This window comes from Labeo rohita, chromosome 19, assembly GCF_022985175.1.
Source record: "Labeo rohita strain BAU-BD-2019 chromosome 19, IGBB_LRoh.1.0, whole genome shotgun sequence".
In the NCBI taxonomy this organism is placed as follows: domain Eukaryota; kingdom Metazoa; phylum Chordata; class Actinopteri; order Cypriniformes; family Cyprinidae; genus Labeo; species Labeo rohita.
The window spans coordinates 3,212,585-3,235,877 of record NC_066887.1 but is presented as its reverse complement, the minus strand read 5'-3'; the positions used below and the strand labels follow the sequence as shown (position 1 = coordinate 3,235,877).

Below are 23,293 nucleotides of genomic sequence, written 5' to 3'. Positions count from 1 at the left end.
AAAATCACACACTAGTCCAGTTTATCAATTAACATCCTGTGAAATGAAAAGCTCTGAGAAACAAATCCACCATTCATGTATTTTAACTTCAAAATACCAGTCCATAATCCATAATAATGCTTCCTTTAATGAAAAAGTCCATCCCCTGTTGTCCTCTTACATCTAAATCAATTCAATGTGTTTAAGAACTGTTTTTGCTTGTAAATGGTGCTTGATCTTGTGCATACTTCGCTCTTGATTCAGATGTGATGACTATTCATGAGTGGATTATCTGGTGGATTATCGTGATGTTTTTATTAACTGTTTGGACTCTCATTCTGACGGCACCCATTCACTGCAGGGCATCCACTGGTGAGCAAGTGATGTAATGCTACATATCTTCAGATTTGTTCTCATAAACAAACTCTTCTGCATCTTGGATTCAGCAAATTTTCATTTTTGGATGAACTATTCCTTTAAAGTGAATTCATTCGTGCATTAGCATATTACCTTTTTCCACATAAACACTGTTATTATTATTATTTCTATTATTATTGTTATTATATGGGATATACTTCATTCACAAAAATGAAACAGCAATTTAAAATTGTTCTAACTTGTAGCTCATAATTTGGCAACGAGTATGATTTTTAAATGTATCTTTTTTCATAGCCTACACATAGTAATTCGTTTAATTTTTATTTCCTTTGTATTTAAATAAATAAATAAACAAACGCTTGTCCATGTTATGTAAAGCCCAAATCCTCCTATGCAAACTAAAAATGAAACATTAAAATGCTAAATGCCTTGAATGCTCATATATCTGTATACTCGTGTCAAACATGTCCTTTCACAATAATGACTGTCATTTTTATCGCTTGATAGTTGCCATTGATGAAGTGTGTGGTCTGCAGTGGCCGAAGGGACCCCGGAAACGCGCCGCTCGTGTCGCCAGCGCGCTGCAGATCCAGGAAGCGGAACGAATGAAGTTCATTTCTCACAGCTGGTGATGGCGGATGCTGTCGAAATAGAGACCATGAAGAATTATAACATAGCGTTTGAGAGGATAGACCCGAGCATAAGCCGCTATCCCTACTGTATTGTGTGGACGCCAATCCCCGTGTTATCGTGAGTGATTCTCGCCTCCACTGTTGCTTTTGCATCATGTTTATGTTTTGAAATCGATTCAGTCCCGTAGAAAGAGGTTTGTGTTTATGATAAATGCATTACATCAAACATTACACCAACAAGCGACGCGTTGCGTCGCGTCATCGAGCAATTGCGGTGTACTCCGCTTCGATGTCGCGTCGCGTTGACAACAGTGTAACGATGTTTAATAAAATCCAATAACGTGTTTAGCATCTGAACCAGTTTTCCAGATTAAAAAAACCCCTGTCGCTCAGTTTAAAGGAGTCGTTCCCAGAAGGAAATACAATTCTGCCAACATTTACTATTTTCACGCTCCAAACCTGTATGACTTTGTTCCCTGGAGCACAAATTAAAATAGTATTTTATAGAATATTCGCAGTCTTTGATATAGTAAAAGTGGATGGGGACTGGCGCTGTTGTGTGTGGATGGAGACTGGAGCTGCTGTGCTCCAAAAATGACAAAAAGTATTCCTGCTTTGTGACAAAGAAAGACATAACTTTTGATTGTTATTTGTGAAACTGTTTGGGTTTGTGATTAAATTAAAATATGGTGTGAGAAAACGGATCAGACAAGGGTGGAAAACAATCAAGTTGAAGTTTGAAACCTGTCTAACATTTATTATTTCATTTGGCAATGTCACTGGCTAAAAATTGCATTTTGTGCATGTAAACTATCTTTTTTTTATGCTTAATCTTGATCCAGTAACCATGAATGATCAGTGTTGGGGGAAGTTACTTTTAAAAGTCATGCATTACAGTTATGCATTACTCCCTGAAAAAGACACTAATTACGTTACTTAGTTACTTTTTAGCGAATGTAATGTGGTACGTTACTTTTGCGTTACTTTTTAAATCTGGGTAGGACTTGCTTCTTTGTTTTTAATATAAAACAATTCTAATGTAAAAGCCCTTTTACACCAAAAGTGAAATGAACTCACCTCAGGCTGAAAGAAAAGCACAGTTATGCAGGAGATCACTCTTCAGCTATAAAAAAAAATGAAGCACAAATGTTAGTTTATCTAAAGTAATTTTTGCTTATTAGTATGGTTTAACTGCATCATTGATTGTCAACAGTAAAGACACTGATTAATAAAATGGGATTAAATACATAAAGGATATTTGTTTTATTTAACATATTTAATTATTGCAGGGTTGCGTCATATTCTGAGTTTGCATTTCACTGCTTTTATTCATTTTGAGGAATACTGAATCTGTTTTTTGTGTGAGATGAATTAATGCATGTTCACATTTAGTCTAGAATACAGTCACATCATGTTTACTATGTTTACAAAATATTTTTTTTGAAAAAGTAACTCAGATATTTTCTTAGAAAGTCAAAAGTAATGTGTTACTTCACTAGTTACTTGAAAAAAGTAATATTATTACGCAACTCGCATTACCCCCAACACTGTGAATGATTATAAAAGCTGTTTGAGAAGTTCAGGAGAAAATCTGTTAAGGCCTATTCACACTAAGAGTAGTAATTGTAAAGATAACTATTACAACAACCATTGTTAACTGAAAATAATTGTAACGATTTCATTGTGTCCTTATTGTTTTTATAGCTGTGGTTAAAGTGATTGCAATGTTTACGCTTCTCTTTACATAAAAGTAGTGTGGAATTACCATGGTACAGTGATTTTTATGATTATCGTATTAGTGTACTTTGATATTTAAACCTGAGTGTTAAAAAAAAAATACAAAATACCATAGTAATACTTTCATAATTGTAGTGCCATGGTACATTTTAAACGCCTTTTTTTTTGTAAAGTAAAATCGATGTGATCGGATACCGTTTTGTAATGCATATCGGTAATTCTATAACATGCATTATAATTTATGACCATTAGTTGCAAACATGACACCTTTGTTGAATCTTTGATGCAATTGTCCTGGGATGGAGCTTGAGTTCGCTCACTTCACCCATTGTGTTCTGGTCTGGGATCAGAATCCAAACCCCTTCTGATAATCACATATGATGAAATGAATCTGATTACAGCAGATCTTAGACCAGTCTCCTCGTGTCCTCCACTGCAGACTATCTCAGTGTGAGAGCTCCTCGCCCCATGTTTTCTTCTTCTCCCATATTTGGGTCGGCGGCTCGCTCTGTAGGACACTCGGTGATAAATATGCACATGGACAGGAGCGTATCTGGGGTGCCGGCGTATGCCCTACTCCACTTCACTAACTCCGCCGGGGCTGTTTTATCCAGGATATTCATATTGCACCCCTGAGAGCTCTGTTGATAATACTTTTTTAATCACTTTGACAGGAATTTTGGTCTAGTGTCTAATCCGCTTCCTTATCTGGTCGTCCTTTGGATTGCCGGTTGTGTTGCCCTGCTTGTTTGAATTCCGAAGCCAAAATAACATGAATATGAATCAGCAGGGGAAGCTGGATTTTGGCCAGGTGTATGATATTGAAAAGGGCATTCACCAGCATCAAGCCTTGTGCTTTTAACTGTCCTCCAAAAAAACATACATGTTTATGTGTATTTCCACACTTGTGAACAATTTCAAATAACAGATTTTTAGCTATTTCCTCTAGCTATTGCCTTTTTTGGCTCAGCCATGCAGATGCAGGAAGTTACAGATAATTTTCAATCAGCTGGTCCGTTACCATAAAGTGAATCCTGAATCACAGTGCAAGGTCTTGTTTATTTTATGTCATTCCTGACTGTGCTCAATAAATATTTAGGCCTACATTTAAGATTTATACATTTGAATTACATTGAATTTCTGTTTATTTGGATTGCACGGTTTAACATAATCCTAATGTGATGCATTTATGTCAGTCATACATAAAAGAAACGGGTAGGAAATGGTTAAGATTTCTAATGAACGGAATGTGTTTGAAATTCCAAAAAAATTACTTTTACTTATTTGTTATCAATGAATACAATTTGTTTCAGTCTCATTTAATTTAACTATTTCATTATTGCCTGTTCCATAGTCATATTTTAACTATGTTCATTTTTTTTTTAGTTATTAAATAAAATTGTTTTTACAGTGAACATACGTATGGTGATTCTAAGTAATTTAATAAATGCATTTTGAAAATATGATTATTTAAATTCAATCAAACAGATGCAAGTACTTAAAGTACTTTTTCTTTGTGCAGAAAATCTTACATTTCATTTATGTATGACTGACAAATATGCATCACATTAAGATTAAGTCTAATCCAAATGGATATAAATTTTATATGCAATTCAAATACATCAATTTTGAATTTAGGCCGAATATGTTTTTCAGTGTATGCAAAACTCTTAGTTGAGTTTAATTTATTTATATATATATATATATATATATATATATACACACATACATACATACATACATACATACACATATATATATATATAGATAGATAGATATATATATATATATATAGATATATAAACACACACACACACACATATATATATATTTTTTTTTTTTTTTTTTTTTTATTTGCTATCTGAGAGGAAAAAGAATTGTTTACAATGCAACAATGATGCATTTATTTTGGTTCAGTTTTTTGTGTCTTTGTTTTATTATTTTTTCCATAATTTTTTATGCTATAATAAATTATATTAAAATAAAGACAAAAATCTAAAAAAAAAAATAAAAATTATAGTTATAAAGAATAAGAAAATATATATACCAAAAAAAAAAAACTTTTCAGAAGATATACATATTTACAGATCAAATAAATATAAGCATTTAATATAAACATTTTTCTTCCTGGAATATCATAGTCTTTTTTGGGGCAGAAACAAATCTAGTGTGTCATTGTATATTTCGTTAATAGTTGTCATTTGTTGTATTTTTTCAGGTGGCTGTTTCCGTTCATTGGCCACATGGGCATCTGCACCTCCACTGGAGTGATCCGTGATTTTGCAGGTCCATACTTTGTTTCAGTAAGTATGTTTACATGCACGATTATAATATGGGGTTGTGGTGTATTCAAAATACAGTCTCAAGAATACATGAGACAGTGCATAATTGGATATTTAAACCCAGTTATGTTATTAAATTAACATGTATATGTGATGTTATGTCATTTTAAAGTTATTGGAGAGGAAAAAATGTTTTTTTAAAGAACGTAATAATTGCATTATCTCTTCTGAAATTACTTTTACGATCCTTACTAATCTTACCCAAATACTATAACTTTTTAGTCACAGTTTTAGCAACTTGCAAATTTGCTTCATTCTGTGAACACACACTTTTCATGATCCATTGGGTTCCCACTGTAATTTTTAAAAAACAGTTTCAGCAAATGTCAAGTGTCAATGAGAAGTATGTGACTTTACAGAAGTAAAATCCATTGCAAACAGCAATTAATGCTGGCTTTAATATTTAAAGATTGTTTCCCCATTAAAACACAAATTTGTGTGTATTTTCAGAAGCACATGTGTGCCAGAGGTAACAAAACTGTATTTATATAGGATCCACAATCTTAAGAAACTACATCACGTATCACATCCTCAAAATTGATTGATTCTCACAGAGAGCTGATAGAAACAGAAGGTTGCCAATACAGTGGTAAAATGTAATTTAATTTGCAATATTTACAACAAGTGTGCCATTAACCTGGGTAATTTGGACAATGCAGGCAAAAATAAGAAAAACCTGTATGCAACATTTATTTAAGCATCATTGAGCGTCACTGAGCATCTTTTGCAGGACCTTTTTGCAGTGGAGAGAGAACGCATGTGCACGGTTGCCAGATTGCATAAATTGAATAACATTGGGAATGTTTCCAAATTGTGCAGGTTTAAATCTATCATTGGACGGTTTGGATCTCTTTCAATCTGGCAACAATGAGCTTGTTAGAAGTCCATGGAGGCTTGTTACTGTGAGGCGCCTGAGCTGCGTTATAAATGGCCTGTATAGACTGGCCTGTACTTTACTCCTGTCTGACCTCAACAATGTCAAACAACTTTTTGTTGACATATAAAGGTCGTATAAAGTGTGTCTGGTTTCAGTTAAGAACGTCCCTCTAGATAAAGGTCTCTATAATTTGGTGCGAAATTCCGTTCATAAGCAGTAGATCTTTTTCACTAGAAATCACTGGAAAGTTCAGCATTCGCCAGTTGCTTTCTCAGTGACCCTGTAAGAGCACATCCTGTTATTTCCAAAAGAAAAATCTATACCTGTGCAAAAAGGTGCAGAGCAGAGGAGGACATGTGGTGAAAGCTACACCTCCATCCCTCTCCTCCGTCAGCTCTCGGCACGACTAATTGCAATGCTTTCAGCCGCTTACAGAGTTCTGGAGATCTTCTTGTTAAAAATACATGGTCGTATCCTAGAGTTCACAGTCAGGGCAACTCTGTCTCATAATGCACCTGGTATTAAATGAAGGATCTAACCGCTTGTTCAGAAGAATCCCGTACAAGCTGTTCCAACAAAAGCAAAGTTATCATGCTACGAAAGACCAGCAGTTCTCTTCAGGTTCGGACATTATCCTTTAAACAGATCTCTGTCAGACAGGAGCAAAAGTGAAATGTCTTGGGTAGAGCAGGGCCTGTAACGTGAGAGGATGTGGTTATTTGACCTGCGGTGATACGGGCCAACACACACTCAAGTGCACCTCAATCTGCTGCACTTAACTCCGTTTGTGGCTGACAGGGACTGAAACACGTCTCGCATGTGGAATGAGCAGGCCGATGATGGTTTAGGCGTTTTGGAAATTGCTTGATAATAGACATGTATCTGAATTAAATATTACATTTCAGAACATGATGACTCTTGCGCATGCAAAATGTGTTTGGTAGGTGTTTGGTGGTTGCTAAGGCAATCTTAATGGTAGGTGTTACTAGTGATTTCTATAAAACATATTAAGGGGATCATTCACTTAAGTGTTAAAGGGGAAGTCCATTTCCAGAACAAGGATTCACATATAATTTACTCACCCCCTTGTCATCCAAGATGTTCATGTCTTTCTTTCTATAGTCATGAAGAAATTCTGTTTTTTTGAGGAAAACATTTCAGCATTTTTCTCCATATAATGGACTGATATGGTGCCCCGATTTTGAACTTCCAAAATGCAGTTTAAATGCGGCTTCAAACAATCCCAAATGCGGTTGTAAACGATCCCAGCCGGGAAAGAAGGGTCTTATCTAGCGAAGCGATCGGTTATTTTTTTTATTAAAAATAATGTCAAACACTCGTCTTGTCTGGTTCATGACAGTTAGGGTATGTCAAAAAAACTCCCATCTCATGTTCTCCCTCAATTTCAAAATAGTCCAGTGTTTTACCTTTTTTGTTTAGGGTGTTTGATCTTCTTTAGACTGGGTCGGTACTTCTGCAGCGATGTAGGATGATTTTGAAATGATTTTTGAAGTTTAGGGAGAAAATATGTTAGGAGTTTTTCAATATACCCTAACTGTCTTGAGCCAGAATACACAGATTCAGAGAGAGAGTAAGACAAGACAAGCATTTGAGATTAAAAAGTATTTAAATTGCACTTTTTTGAAAATAAAAAATAACCGATCGTTTTGCTAGATAAGACCCTTCTTCCTTGGCTGGGCTATTTACAACCGTATTTGGGATCGTTTGAAGCCGCATTTAAACTGCATTTTGGAAGTTCAAAATCGGGGCACCATATCAGTCCATTATATGGAGAAAAATGCAGAAATGTTTTCCTCAAAAAAAAAACAATTTCTTTACGACTGAAGAAAGTAAGACATGAACATCTTGGATGACAAGGGGGTGAGTACATTATATCTGAATCTTTGTTTTGAAAAAGTGGACTTCTCCTTTAACATTAATGGGAAAGCTTACCCCAAAAAAAAAAAAATATATATATATATATATATTCTGGTTCTTCCAACCTTTATAGTGGCAGTGAATGGCTGTCATGAATTGGCTGCCCTGGCATTAATAATCAATTAATTTTTGTAAACTAATTTTAAGACTTTTTTTGTTTAAAAATATGTACTTTAAAGAATATTTTGCAAGCAGTATTTTTGAATTATTTATTTTAGTAGGTTTTTTGTGCTCTTTACGCATGAAACAGGCTTGAGAGGACTGAAACAGAGTTTCACAGTTGCTGTTGAAGGCGCTTGTGTGTGTTCTTGTGGTGCCGTCAGGCAATTAGTGCTGTCATCATGATGTCAGCCGCAGCTCTACACTCATTAGTCACATGACCTGGCAGCAGAACTGAGCCACCATGAGCAGAGATGTCAGATTTCAGTGTACATACTTGAGATGAGTGACAGCTAACGGATAGCTGAACGTAATATAGACCTCCCAGATTTACTGGCTCTCACAAAGAGAAGTGTGAATGCACAGTGATATCGGTCAGGAAAGAGGGAAATCTTATGAATGAATAATAAACAAAAATGCCTATACTTAGGGCTTTGTTGTTGTTAATAGTTACATTGTATGCATACAGAGTTAACTGTGTTTTTCTCTGCTCTTGCAGGAGGATAACATGGCATTTGGAAGACCGACAAAGTGAGTCAATGTTGTGATGTGTTGAACAGCATGAGCAAAACGAAGTGATGCCACAGTGTTTACTTGAATGAATGACTTACTTATTACTGTCTCTAGTAAGCTAGGATACAAGAAAGTACGCAATTGTCAAATTACAGATGTCACTCTTAAAGCCTGACATATGAAATAATCAGAAAAAAGCTCATTATTAGACCTTTATACAAAATATGTAAAAGTTTGCATATGTGTTTTATGTGTTTTGTATCAAAATTTGATGCATCAAACTTTTATGGCTAATATAGTATGATACAGGGAGAATGGAGCTCACACTTGAAAGGAAAAAAAAACACCTCAGGTTTATTCAGAAGCCCAAAATGAGGAAAAATAGGCAGTTTGGTGCAGTTGCTGATATTTATATTGCCAAAAATGCTGAAATTCCAGTAGCTTGTAATGTAAATCAATGAGATCATTATAATAGTATAACATACTACTTATTCTTCACTCTGTATCTCCTAATAATATGTCTTAGTAAAACTTGCTTAGTTTTATGATTAAAACGCTGTCGCTTTTATTGTGGGGACAAAACGTATAATGCAATGCAATGCAATACTGTTTTAACATGATTTTTCTAAGAAAAAAAAAGTGTATATATATATATATATATATATATATATATTAGGGATGTAACGGCACACAGATGTCACGGTTCGGTATGTACCTCGGTTCAGGGGTCACGGTTTGACACAATTTCGGTACAACAGGAAAAAAACAACAAATGTACTCTGCCAGGTTTCTTTTCATTTATTTTATTTTATTATATTATAAAATATGCAGTATATAGTCTACATACATACGAGGAATAAATACTTAAAATTTATTTAATTTAGTTAACAGATAAACAAGGGAAAAAAACAGTGCGACACGTAACGTAGCCTATATATGCTGAGTTTTAGTTCATTTTGTGACAGCAACGAAACTCGAATGGCAGAAAGCGACATCTTATTTGTTTTCTTTAATTTACAAAATACCTTTTACAGTAATGCATTATTAACAAGACAGTAAATTACAGTGTTTTAGTTGATTTTGCTGGTATAAGGAAACAGTTGAAGTAAACACACAAAACATATCAGTTCCAGCATTGCCGACAAGCACAGTTGGTACTTTATCAAAATAAAATACAGTGAACCAAACATTAACACGCCTGCCTCATTGTGTCACTGTTGTAACATGACTAAAGTCTATAATTTACATAGTAAATAATTTAAGCTTAAAAGTTTAGCTTTTGGATACATCACAAATGCAGAAATATTATGGAATATTTGGAGTTGTGCCGAATGAGAGAGGTAGGATACGAGAGCACAAAGCTCCATTTCACAAACAGTGGAGTGCACAAGCCTTAAGTAACGTTATACTCCTTTGTCAGTAAGAGTCGTGTTCAGAATCGGCACATGATCACTGTCTAGTGGTCTTTGTTTTCAAGTGTGCAACTCCTGGCATTTGCTGTTCTTCTGCTGAGAAGGGTATAACTGCAGCCTGGAGATCTCCAAATGGGGGCGGGAACTCCAAAATGGGGTGAGAGCTCCAAAATAGGGCATGGCTTCCTCCCATTGACAGACAGGCACATGACACGCATGTGCAATTATTTCCCCCAATCCAGTTTAGCGCAAACTCCGCCCCACAGCTGATTTTAAAGGTTTTATTGGTTGTGTCAGTCACAGTGACAGTTGATTTCCTACACTATGCTACAAACAATACTAACCCCTAAACCTACCCCACACCTGACCCTAACTTTAACCTGTGAAATTGACTGCACGGTGGGATTGGTGCTGAATAGTGTGGCAGATAAACAGTTAATAAGATTATGCAATATAAGTTCGCCGGGATGTTCCGTAACTCCCCAACCGGACCTCACTGGACAATTGGACCTTTTTAGTTACACTATACCATCCTACCCTATGAATTTCAAGTCCCGGGAAGCTCCCGTTTCTTAAAATAATGCGGTAGAGTAAAACCTTTCCCCTGCGCTGTGCTGTGGCGGCTTGCGGGTGATTCCCGTTTACATCATTAAGCAGAAGTTCTAACTCCAGTCCAAACACCACTGGCCACGAGCTTTTCTGCTTTCACTGAGCATATTTATTTATGTAGCATATTTTGTTTTATTTTAGAACAACTAGAAACAATGTCTAATTTATAAAGTTTTGTTTTGAAATGTAAGTCACATACCAATTGGCTGAAACCAGAGCCAATGGTGAAGGTCTTTGCGTGATGAGACCCCGCCCATATTTTGGAGGTTATGCTCACTTTTGGAGTTCCTGGCCCCATTTGGAGATCTCCGGTCTGCAGATATACATACTTGGTTCTGCTGGCAGTTGCATTACTGCGGGTGTCCCCTTCTGGATTGAGGGTGAATTGCGTGTATTCGTTGCAAGGCCTCATGCACTGAACCGAAATGTCCGTACCGTGACGTTTCGGTACGAATACATGTATCGTTACAACCCTAATATATATGCATATCAAGTAAACTTAAGTTGCTTTGTTCCAGTAAATGTTCTTCTTGAAGTAATAATAACAAAGGAAATGTTAATCTTACTTTTACTTTATAGAAATAAAGATTTCACAGGCAGACAATAGGTTTTTCAGATCATGTCTTGATCATGTTGATCATTTAAAGGGCTGTAGAAATCATCAAATGCATCAAATGTGATGCAGCAGGCTTTAAAGGGTTAATATTCTTCAACAGTGGTTGTAAAACTGTTAAAACAGCAATGTGGGGTTTTCATAATTCATGGGCTTCAAGATACACACTTGCATGTGTTTGCTGCAGTATTTATCTGCTTTGTTCCCAGGTACTGGATGTTGGATGTAAGTAAAGTGTATGCCGGTGGAAATAATGCGTGGGATACAGCAGTTCACAACGCATCAGAAGAGTACAAACAGAGAATGGTAATCTGTGTTTCTTCCCTATTTTGCATGAGAAGTGCTTTCATGTACATTTATGGACTCCTTTTATAAAATCAAAGCAGTAAATGTTTTTTTCTCTTTATAATATTGTAAATTTCCCAGAAAGAAAAAAAAAATAAACTGCTTATATTCTGATACATTTTCTCTGTTTTCCCTCCAGCACAACCTTTGTTGTGACAACTGTCACTCGCATGTTGCCATGGCACTGAACCTGATGCGCTATGACAACAGCACCTCGTGGAATATGGTGAACCTCTGCCTGCTCTCGCTTATTCACGGCAAACACGTCAGGTGAGACTAAAGGCTGGAAAACACTACAGCACTTTTAAAATCTGAACAGATTTTTAAAACACTAGGCATCATGCACTTACCGACTTTGTAAATAGTGACAGAGGAAAACTGGCCATCATACACTACACGACTAAAGATCATACACTAACAGACTTTGAAAAACATGCGCTTGTTGCTAGGAGACGCATGACAGATGAAAACAGTATGTGTTCTAAAATCAGCTGAAAATATCAAACATGTTTGATAATATTTGGAATGTTTGATTAAAAAATTGGAATCTGTGACCATAATACACTACGTGATTTTTCTATGGAATCTGTCAACTCAAATCTGCAGACTGGCTCTGACTTTCGGCAATTAGCATCAACTTCTCCAGACTGAAAATAGGGGCAAAAATCGTGTAGTGTATTCCAGGCCTAACAGAGCTGTGCACATTCACACTGCTGCTTCAAGTATACTTCTGCGTGTGTTTGAGCTTTGATTAGATTTCTGAGTTTGAAAATCTTTTGTTGGTGTAGTATGTGCACAAGAGGGCTTTTCATGCTTGAAATAGTTAACTAAACTCTGGGTAAGCAGAATCCTGGGTTATCTTGCTTCACTTTCACACTGCTCATAAATTTACTTGCGGTTAACAACTACTCGTGTCTTGGCACATTACATTCCTAAACTTTCATTCCTACAATGCTTATTTGCATATTTTCAGCATCAGTGTCATTGATTAGACGAACGCAGCATGCAGCCTATTTACATAAATGTTCATAAATGTGCGTCAACATAAATTGCAGACTATACTATCAAGTTTTTCTGGAGTAAACTTTTCAAAATATAAATAAAAAAAAAGAAAACTCCAGTTGACACATTTTCAGTAACCATTTGAGATTTTCACCTCAAACACTAAAACGATAATGCGTTTATACAACGCGTAGCATTTCTGTGACTGTCCAAAGCAGGTGAATATGAGGCATGTGACTGGGTTTCTGATGCTAAACATCTAGCCATAACATTCAATGCCTTATTGTTTCACACTGTGCACGTTTGTCTCTGGAGCAGGCTTTCAAAACCCACAGGGAAAAAATGGCACTAATTCCTCTTTTAAATTACAAAAGTGAAACATTTCTCTACCCAGGTTTAAAAGCAGGGTTTACAACCACGATAACCCAACTTGTTGTTGTTCGCATTTACATTGTAGTTTTCCAAGCTACACATAATTAATTAAGTATTTTAACTGCACTCAAGTATACTTCCAAGAAGTACACTAGCATTTGAAAGTTTGAAGTCAGTCTTTTTTTTTTTTTTTAACTTTCATCTGTCCCCTCAGAGGGACACCTACGTTCACTTCACTATATTACAGTTAAATCCTAAGACTCCTAAATAGATATTTTACCACTTTTGTTACAAATTATGTAGGAACAGTAATCAATTAATTTATGACAAGAGTGGACCTCAAAAATCTACATCATAACAGGAGTTTTTGTTGCATTTTTCCATATTTTAGAAATGATCATAAACTATATATCAAATGAAAGTTAAAGCCTCAAAATTCATGCTCAGATTTTAAAATCTGACATTGCATTACCATGGAAATGGTACTTCAAAATCTTATTAGAAATGTACTTTTTCATGAATTATAACAGTTTTAATTTGGATAGTGCTCTTTCACATCTTTGTTCAAAAATGGGGGTGAAAGTTAAAGGGTTAAATAAAATAATACTTTTATTCGGCATGAATGCATTAAATTGATCAAAAGTGACAGTGAAGACATTTATAATGTTACAAAAGATTACTTTTTCAAATAAATGCTCTTTTGAATTTTCTGTTGTTCAGAAAAACCTGAAAAAAAGTATAGTTTCCACAAAAATATGAATGTTTTCAACATTAATAATAACATTAAATGTTTCTTAAGCATCAAATCAGCATATTAGAATGATTTCTGAAGGATCATGTGACACTGAAGTAATGAAAACAGCTATTTTAAATTCACACAAAATTAACGTGGAAATCTGTTTACTGGTGCAGATAGTTTACTGTCTTGATGAAGTTTTTTATGCTTATCAAGGCTGCATTTATTTGATCAAAAATACAGAAAACATTGTAATATTGTGAAATATTATTATTATTATTATTATTATTTAATATACATTAAAATAAAATGTATTTCTGTAATGCAAAGCTGTATTTTAGCATCATTACTCCAGTCTTCAGTGTCACATGATCCTTGACAAATCATTCTAATATGCTGATTTATTATCAATGTTTAAACAGTTGTGCTGTTTAATATATTTTTGGAACCTGTGCTACTTTTTTCAGGATTTTTTTATGAATAAAATGTAAAAAAAAAAACATTTTTTAACAATATACACATTTTTTTTTTTAAGAAATTAATACTTTTGTTCAGCAAGAATGTGTTATAAAAAGTGATAGCAAAGACTTATATTATTAGAAAATATTTCTATTTTGAATAAATGCTGTTCTTTTTAACTTTTCATTAATCAGAGAATCCAAAAAAAGAAGGTTCTTGTTTAAATATTACCATTTATTAAATATTAAATTTATTTTTATTTTTTCAGTGGATTAACTTGCACAGGTTTATTGTTTTTCTCAAGACTAGCAATGTGCGCTAACAAAGTAAATAAAGTCAATTTTGATTTCATGAGGACTTTAAAAACATTACAAGTCTTAATGTTCACAAACTTTTGAACGGCAGTGTCACTTCAAAACTTTGTGATGAATGGTCAAATAAAATATGTGGCCACTCAAATGAATCTAAATAATTTTTTAAATGATTCATTTTTGCAGTATAGTTTTGAAATCCACTATACCGCTCTGTCAAGTAAAGCACATCTGAAGGAAGTGATTCCTGGTAATGCTTCTGGAAAAAGGCTGATCTCTGATCCTACAGACCTAAAGTAGAGCACCAGTGCAGTGTATTTTATCGTTTCAACTCTGAGTTTAGATATAGCATGTTTTAAGAGATGATGAGGTTCATCTCATGGTAACCTTGAGTTGTATAAGTGACAAATGTGAACCAATATGATGAACATTTTCATTCTGTGTCCATGTAAACCGATAAGACTTTGGGGTCTTGGCCTATCAGATGGCATCTGATTCAATTTTGGGCAAGATTGTTGTTAAACAAAGTATGCTTTAGTTAAAAGTTGTAATAACTATTACAGCACCACATGCTATTTGTCCTGTTACATGGACAAATGAAAAGATATGAGGCCTTGTTTGTTTGACTCTGCTTGCTTGTTTGCAGCCATTTTATATCCTAAGTTTGGTTTTAAATCATCTCTGCTGCAGGATTGCATAATTATAGGACTGAGAAATTGGACCCAGTGCTGTGTTTTGGGTGTCAGCTAAAAATGCTCCTACATGATACCTGAAGTCTAACAAGGGATTGCTCCAGACACAGCTTTTTTTTTCCCCAGATTACTGGTTGCTGTCTGAGAGCACAGTGCATGTGCACTGGCCCCGGGAGACTGAGAGGGACTCGCACAAGGATAGGCTGTCATGGCGTCTCTCTGTGGCACCCAGGAGTAATTGAAAGTGTTGCATTATGTGTATGTTTCTCCTGGCCCAAAGTGTTGAGAGTGCATCCATCACTGTTTATTGTGAGAATTCTACTGTCAGTCACTAAAAAAGGCTCTGCAGGTATGAAGTGATGATGCAGCTCTTTTGTCCTCCAGCTTGTGGAAGCAGATTGTTGCAGTTGCATCAGAATGTAGAGTAATTGGACGTCAGACAGAGCAAGAATTGTGACTATCAGCCTGAAGTCTGATCCGCAGCATATTCTAATCGGATATCGTAAAGACAAAACAGGCTATGTGCGGAAAAGTACTCTGATATCCTAATAATTTGTCTTCTTTTTCACTTTTTCTTTTTCTCTGTCTGTGATTAATGGTCTTTGCTTAGGTTAGCACCACCTTTGTGATAAGGTGTGCATAACTGTATTGAATGTGATTGTAAATGTTTTACGTTAAAGTACATTTTAAAACTAGATGCGTAAAGTTCATAGACGAAGTTTGAAGTTGGCTTGAGAAAGTCTTAAATAAATTTGAAAAGCTTGTTGAAATTGAAGTTTGGGACAGAGTGGGAACACACGTTTCTAGCATGTTGCTACCATTATTTCGGGTGTATGTTAGTGTTTTTGCATTTTGTTCAGTGCTGAGTACTGCAAGCTCACGAATCCTCGCATCATGCCAAAGTGTAGACAGGGTGTAAAGAAGAGATTTATAGTGCAGCGTAGGGAGCTTTGTTGATTTTGTGAGATTGCAATGAAATATGCAGTGTGCCCACTTTTATTGATTTTTAAAGGAGAAGTCCACTTCCAGAACAAAACTGTACAGATAATGTACTCACCCCCTTGTCATCCTAGATGTTCATGTCTTTCTTTCTTCAGTCGTAAAGAAATTGTTTTTTGAGGAAAATATTTCACATTTTTTTCCAGTTCAAGACAGTTCGGGTATGTCGAAAAACTCCCATCGTATTTTCTCCCTCAACTTCAAAAATCATTTCAAAATCATCCTACATCGCTGCAGAAGTACCGACACAGTCTTTGCAACATGAACATGCAAAGAAGATCAAACACCCTTAACAAAAAAGGTAAAACAGCGATATAGGACAATTTTGAAGTAGAGGGAGAACATGAGATGGGAGTTTTATGACATACCCTAACTGTCATGAACCGGAACAAAAACAGTCCAGGCAGAGCAAGACAAGACGAGCGTTTGACATTAAAAAGTATTTAATTTTTTTTTAATGAAAATAACTGATCGTTTTGCTGGATAAGACCATTCTTCCTCGGCTGGGATTGTTTACAAATGTGTTTGGGATCGTTTGAAGCCACATTTAAACTGCATTTTGGAATTTTCATCAAACCCGGAACTAATTGAGCCATTAGTGCCAGGCTGAGAGAAATGTATTGTAGTAATGTAAATTATGTGAAAAATAATGCGTTTTTCAAACCACCAAGCATGAGAGCATGTTCTAGTACACCCCCGAAACAAAACCTAGACTTTGTAAAAGAGCATAATAGAACCCCTTTAAACTGACGCTTCGCACTGGAATTCATGCTGAATGGTAACCCTGCCTACTTTGATTGGATTGGCCATCTCAATTATTTGAAAATGTAATTTTAAAATCTTTTTGTCATCCTAAAAAACAGAGCGCTTACTTGGAACAAGTACCTACCTACATCACTTTAAAAAAACACATAGTACACCGACAGCACAACAGTGCTTTGCCAAACATACAAACCATTTTAAACACAGCATAGAACCACCCAGAAAACCTTTACGTCACAGCAGCACGTTTTTCATCGACAACCACCACTTGTGTATGAAAACCTAGTTTCTTTTACGCTTGCATCTTCACTTAAAGGAGAAGTCCACTTGCAGAACAACAATTTACAAATAATTTACTTGCCCCCTTGTCATCCAAGATGTTCATGTCTTTTTTCTTCAGTTGTAAAAAAATTGTTTTTTGAAGAAAACATTTCTGCATTTTTCGCCATATAAAGGGCTGATATGGTGCTCCGATTTTAAACTTCTGAAATGCAGTTTAAATGCGGCTTCAAATGATCCCAAATGTGGTTGTAAACGATCCCAGCCGAGAAAGAAGGGTCTTATCTAGCGTAAAAATTGGTTATTTTACTAAAAATAATACGATTTATATACTTTTTAATGTCAAACGCTCGTCTTGTCTTGCCCTGCCTGGACTGTTTTTGTTCCGGTTCATGACAGTTAGTGTATGTCGAAAAACTCCCATCTCATGTTCTCCCTCAACTTCAAACTCGTCCTATATTGCTGTTTTTCCTTTTTTCTTAAGGGTATTTGATGCTCTTTGCATGTTCACTTTGCATAGACTGGGTCGGTTCTTCTGCAGCGATGTAGGATGATTTTGAAATGATTTTTGAAGTTAAGGGAGAAAATATGATTGGAGTTTTTCGACATACCCTAACTGTCTTGAGTCAGAATACACAGAGTTCAGTCAGAGCAAGACAATATGAGCATTTGAGATTAAAAAGTATTTAAATTGTATTTTTTAAATGAAAATAACCGATTGTTTCACTAGATAAGACCCTTCTTTCTCTACTGGGATCGTTTACAACCACATTTGTGATCGTTTGAAGCCGCATTTAAACTGCATTTTGGAAGTTCAAAATCGGGGCACAATATCAGTCCATTACATGGAGAAAAATGCTGAAATGTTTCCCTCAAAAAACAATTTCTTTACGACTGAAGAAAGAAAGACATGAACATCTTGGATGACAAGGGGGTGAGTACATTATATGTGAATCTTTGTTTTGGAAGTGGACTTCTCCTTTAAACTGCGTCTCTCTCACACAGATGTTTTTTTCTCTCTCTCTCATTCTACAGTTGCATAGGCTTCTTGAAGACCTGGCTTCCTTTCTGCATCTTGACCAGTGTCATCCTGGCTGTGACTCTGTCTCTAAACCTGCGATGACCCAGCGGGGTCACACAGAGGCGAACGGGCTCGGCGCCCATCGGAGACCCGTCACTCCAGCTCAAGCGGGACTCCGGTCAACGTCAACTTGAAGTCCAGCTCTTCAGAGCGTCGAGGAGCTCCACATCAAAAATCAAACGCTAGACCTCTTTGTCGTAGGGTAGAGACAGCAAATACACCATGGCTTCAACGTCTTGTGGTGATGTACGAAACGCTATTCTCAAAACCTGTCTTCCAAAGGCATGACTTTGGTGTCTCTCTCGAGGGTTATGGTGCTCTTTTATCGTTTGGTTAGATTTTGATCTCCAAACTATAACTGCTGTTTAGGAAATGTAACACTATAACGTATATATATTTTAAATATAACTTGAATATGAATTTCTAATGATGCTGTGTTCTTTCAGAGAACATGGTTTATTGCAGAAACAATGCATTATATATTGAGATATTCTGGAAGATGGATTTCCTTTTAAAATTCTTACTATGAATACAAAAGCTAATTTAAATGAACACTTTTAATATTTAATTTAATTTGAGAGTACCCTTTTAGTCGTTTTATTGGCAAGGCTAACCATCAACATAAATAGCTTTTAATATTGTAGCTTGGCATGCTTAAAGTGTAATTGTTTTTATACTAAAATCTAATTACTCATGCAGATTAGCATTCAAAAATGGCTAGTTAATGAATAAGCAAATCACAGTTGCATTATGTATTCAAAAGCATTCTTTGCACTGCCTGGCCAGCTGTTATTATATTGCATAATTTGTTGTTATTGTATTAATTTACTACTATTATATTGCATAAACCATTATGAAATTGCATTATCAAGTAACTTAGTCAAATGTAACACATTCAGAAGTGTAAAATGTAGACTAGGATTTGATTTTATCCATCGGGAATTGATTTAATCAGACCAGACATGAATGCAAACGCTTGAAATTTCAGTGGCCTTGGTGACTTTAGCCAAATGATTGAGATAATTTGAGGAAAGGTTACGATGACGGACGTTTAGTTTTCTAACATGCACTAATAAATCATGCACAGTAAGACCAGGAATGAAGGAACGTAAAAGAATTCATAATGTTGCCTTTAATAAATCTTTGTTGTCCTGAAAATCACTTGATTCACATTGCAGGGGTTTTGGATGTTCTGTTTGAAAGCTTTACTCTTTCAATCATGAACTATTAAATGATATATTTAATGCTTCCGATGTTTATTTTCACAAGAAATATCAAACGTATTTTGTTATATTGACTATTGACTTGGTGTAATGGCACAGTATGCCTAGTCTAACAATCATATCGCATGTAAAAATGATAACATGATTTATGTTCAGTATTTGGAAGATGCTTATCAAAACAAATGCAGTGTCAGGTTGTTTTTTCACCCCCAAATCAAAAAGAATAAATTACAGCATTGTTTTGTTTAAAGAAAATGAAGCCTGTTTTATATTATCTTTTGCATGTGACATTATTCATGGCAATTAAGCACATTTCCTACTATAAGAAAAATATTTATTAAGTTATTATACACTGTAAAAAAAAAAAAAAAAAAATCACATTGCAGCAGTGGCTGCCAAACAAAAAACTTAAAATTAATGTAAAATGTCATAATTGAAACAAGAAAGAAAAAAAGAGTAAAATAACAGTGTTTTTCTGTAAAACCTTTAATGAAAACTTCAGTAAAATTATTGCTTTAGCACTTTATTTTAGAGCTGCAAAAAGATTAGTCACGATTAATCAATACAAAATAAACTATTATGTGCGCATACTATATGTGTGTGTACTGTGTATTTATTATGTGTATATATATATATATTATAAATATTATAATAAATACACTTGTAAATATTTAATATATACATGAATGTGTTTGTATTTATATATACATAATAATTACACACAGTACACAAGTACACACACATGTATTAGGCAAACTCAAACTTTTATTTTGTATGCAATTAATTGTTTGACAGCCCTAATAAAAATATTTTACATAAAAATCTATTTTTTGTAACTTATTATATACATGCATGTGTGTATTTATATATACATAATAAATATTCAGTACACACACATATAGAATTGCAAACAAACCTTTATTTTGAATTGATTAATCACAACTAATCGTTTTGCAGCTCTGTTTTTTTTTTTTTTTCGATATTTTATATATGTAAGATTTTTCTTTTTTAATTTTACATTTTTATTTGACCGTTTCTTATGAGATTTTTTTTAAATAGTGTATTAATATTATCATATTAATTGTATTTATACATCACGGTAGTAATTGTAGTACTGCTTTATTAATGTTATTTTAATACAGTATTTTTTTAATGCAGCAACAGTAGAAACTATATTAAAGTAAGAAAAAGAAACATTTTTTAATTGTCATGGAAAGCTTAATTATCCTAGTAACAGGCTTTGTTTTCTGAATCCAAAATACATTTCCTTCTGATTTAGGGTGTTTGGCCTGTTTTTGTAAAATTCACTTATACATCTGAATTGGTCTATTAGTGTATAATTAGGAAGAAAATTTATCCTGAGGCCAAAATGGGCCATAAACACTATATTATTTTTATAGTAAAAAAAATAAAAACCTGTATTAGAGTAGTGACATTAAAATCAATGTTTTAATTATAATGAAAAACTTAATACATCCTAATAATAGGCTTTATTTTCTTTACGCAAGATTTATTTTTGCTTGCTTCTGATTTGGGTGTAAGTGTTTCGTTCGTACATCTGAATGGATCCGTTTGGTGTGTAATCAGGAAGAAAAACAATCCCAGAGTCAATCTGGGTGAAATCGAACCTTTATTACTGTAATCCAGAGCACAGAAATCCTGTTTGCTTTTCTCCGCTGTATTCATGAACTGAGCGTTTCGTTTCAAACGCCGATCGAATCCTGCCGTAATCCTAGACTGTGATCTGAACACCAAACCCGTTTCCATGGCTCCTGTGTGATCAAATCCCCTCTTTGTTTCGGGTCAAAGAGAAAAATCACTGAACTCCCCTCCTTACCTATTGCTCTCTTCTCACATTTTTTTCTTTTCTTTTTCCTTCTCACACTCTCTCGATCTTTGGAAGTATTGCCAAAAGCAGCAGGTAGCCCAGTGTGTTTTGTGCTGGTGGAGTGTCTTCAGACGGGCCGGGGTGTGTGTGTGAGAGAGGAGTGGCCCCTGCTGGTCCCGGCTAGAGCTGATCACATTAGAGAGTCTGTGTGAAGTGTGACGTTCTTACTGACGGCTTTCCTGTCTTCAAAGACGTGAACTAGTGGATCAGAAGCACGTTTGACTGTTCAGGTCATCACAGCAGCCCAGCGGTTTCCATTTCCTGTCTGTAATCTCTGAAAGCTCATGGCATTCCACAGCTTTATACTTTTAGAAAACAGTCATTCATTCACTGAGGTCTTTCTGTGGTTACTGAATGTGACCCGGGACCACAGAACCAGTCATTTTTGAAACTGAGATCTATACATCATTTGAAAGCTGAATAAATGAGCTTTCCATTGATGTATGGTTTGTTACATCTATCTAGTTTGATACAACTATCTGAAAATCTGGGATCTGAGGGTACAAAATAAATCACCTTTTATGATTTAAAATAAATCAGTTGTCCAAATAAAGTTTTTAGCAATGCATTTTACTAATCAAAAATTAAGTTTTGATATATTTAGGATAGGAAATTTACAAAATATCTTCATGGAACATGATGTTTACTTAATATCCTAATAATTTTTGGCGTAAAAGAAAAATCGATAATTTTGACCCATACAATGTACTGTTGGCTATTGTTACAAATATACCCGTGCTACTTAAGACTGGTTTTGTGGTCCAGGGTCACATATGTTAAATGTTAAAATTCAAATGCTGCTTTCCAAAGATAGGGTACAAGATGGGGCCTGAGAAATTAGTAGATATTTAATTCTATTTTTATTTATTTATTTATTTATTTTTATGAAGCCATGTTCACATAATTTGGTTCAGGTCTAATTGTTTAGAAGCTGTTGTTTGTGTGATGATTTTTATTTTTTTTTATTTGATTTGATTTGATTTGATTTGATTTGATTTGATTTTACTTTGCAGCTTTGTTAACATAATTTGATCCAGGTCTAAATGTTTACAAGCTGTTGTTTGTGTAATGATTTTATTTTTATTTATTTTATTTATTTATTTTTTGCAACCATGTTAACATAATTTGGTCCAGGTCTAAAAGTTTACAAGCTTTAGTTTGTGTGATATTATTATTATTATTATTATTATTATTATTATTTTATTTTCATTTATTAGTTATTTTTTTAATTCAATTAAATGTTAATGTTATAATTTGTAACAAGCTTGCAAATTTGGCAAGCCAGTGCTTATTACTTAGAAAATTATTATAATTGCATTGTAGTTATTTTTTGATTGTAGTTTTCTCACAAAATAACTATAACTAACAGGGTTGAAAGCTGAGTTTGGCCAGTTTAGTCAACACCAAATTATTTGTAAACATTAACCACATTGAATGATTGCATTTTATATATATATATATATATATATATATATATATATATATATATATATATATATATATATATATATATATAATACAAATAATTTGATAAATATTTATTAATTTTTAATTAATTTATTTTGTTTATTGATTTTTTTTTTTTTTTTTTTTTTTTTTTTTTTTATTCATTCATATTTTTGTAATTTTTGCCACCATGATTCCAATTCTCATATTTTTTTTAATATTTCATAAAATAAACACATCTTGATAACTAACAGAGCTAAAGTTTGAGTTTGATGACAGTCAACACCAAATTATTTGTAAAAATTGCAGACATGGGGTAAAATTATTTACTAGTTTTCCAAATTACTTTTGGTCACAATTGAAAGTAACACCTCACTTTTTGGACTGGAGACATCATGTGGTGTCAGGATAGTGTCTAAAATACACTAAAAATATGTTTTTTTTGTTGTTGTTGTTTTGTTTTGTTTTTGTTAACATAATGACATTTAAAAAAAAATAAATAAATAAAA

At 34.3% G+C, this 23,293-nt stretch overlaps 1 protein-coding gene across 1 annotated transcript; it reads left to right on the top strand.

Annotated features, from left to right (window-relative positions):
• Nucleotides 1-909: 909 nt before the first annotated feature.
• tmem222b (transmembrane protein 222b) lies at nucleotides 910-22,773 on the top strand. The gene is made up of 6 exons (XM_051137587.1): nucleotides 910-1,107; nucleotides 4,945-5,029; nucleotides 8,542-8,573; nucleotides 11,399-11,495; nucleotides 11,674-11,804; nucleotides 18,182-22,773. Exons 1-6 carry the CDS (start codon nucleotides 989-991, stop codon nucleotides 18,267-18,269), a joined length of 552 nt encoding a protein of 183 aa, XP_050993544.1. The 5' UTR covers nucleotides 910-988; the 3' UTR covers nucleotides 18,270-22,773.
• Nucleotides 22,774-23,293: the final 520 nt, after the last annotated feature.

Excerpts from the sequence above, each read along its gene's own strand:
- tmem222b (XM_051137587.1), top strand. The coding sequence starts at position 989 with ATGGCGGATGCTGTCGAAATAGAGACCATGAAGAATTATAACATAGCG. Across the intron at positions 1,108-4,944 it reads ACGCCAATCCCCGTGTTATC|GTGGCTGTTTCCGTTCATTG; the intron begins GTGAGTGATTCT and ends GTATTTTTTCAG. Across the intron at positions 5,030-8,541 it reads CAGGTCCATACTTTGTTTCA|GAGGATAACATGGCATTTGG; the intron begins GTAAGTATGTTT and ends CTGCTCTTGCAG.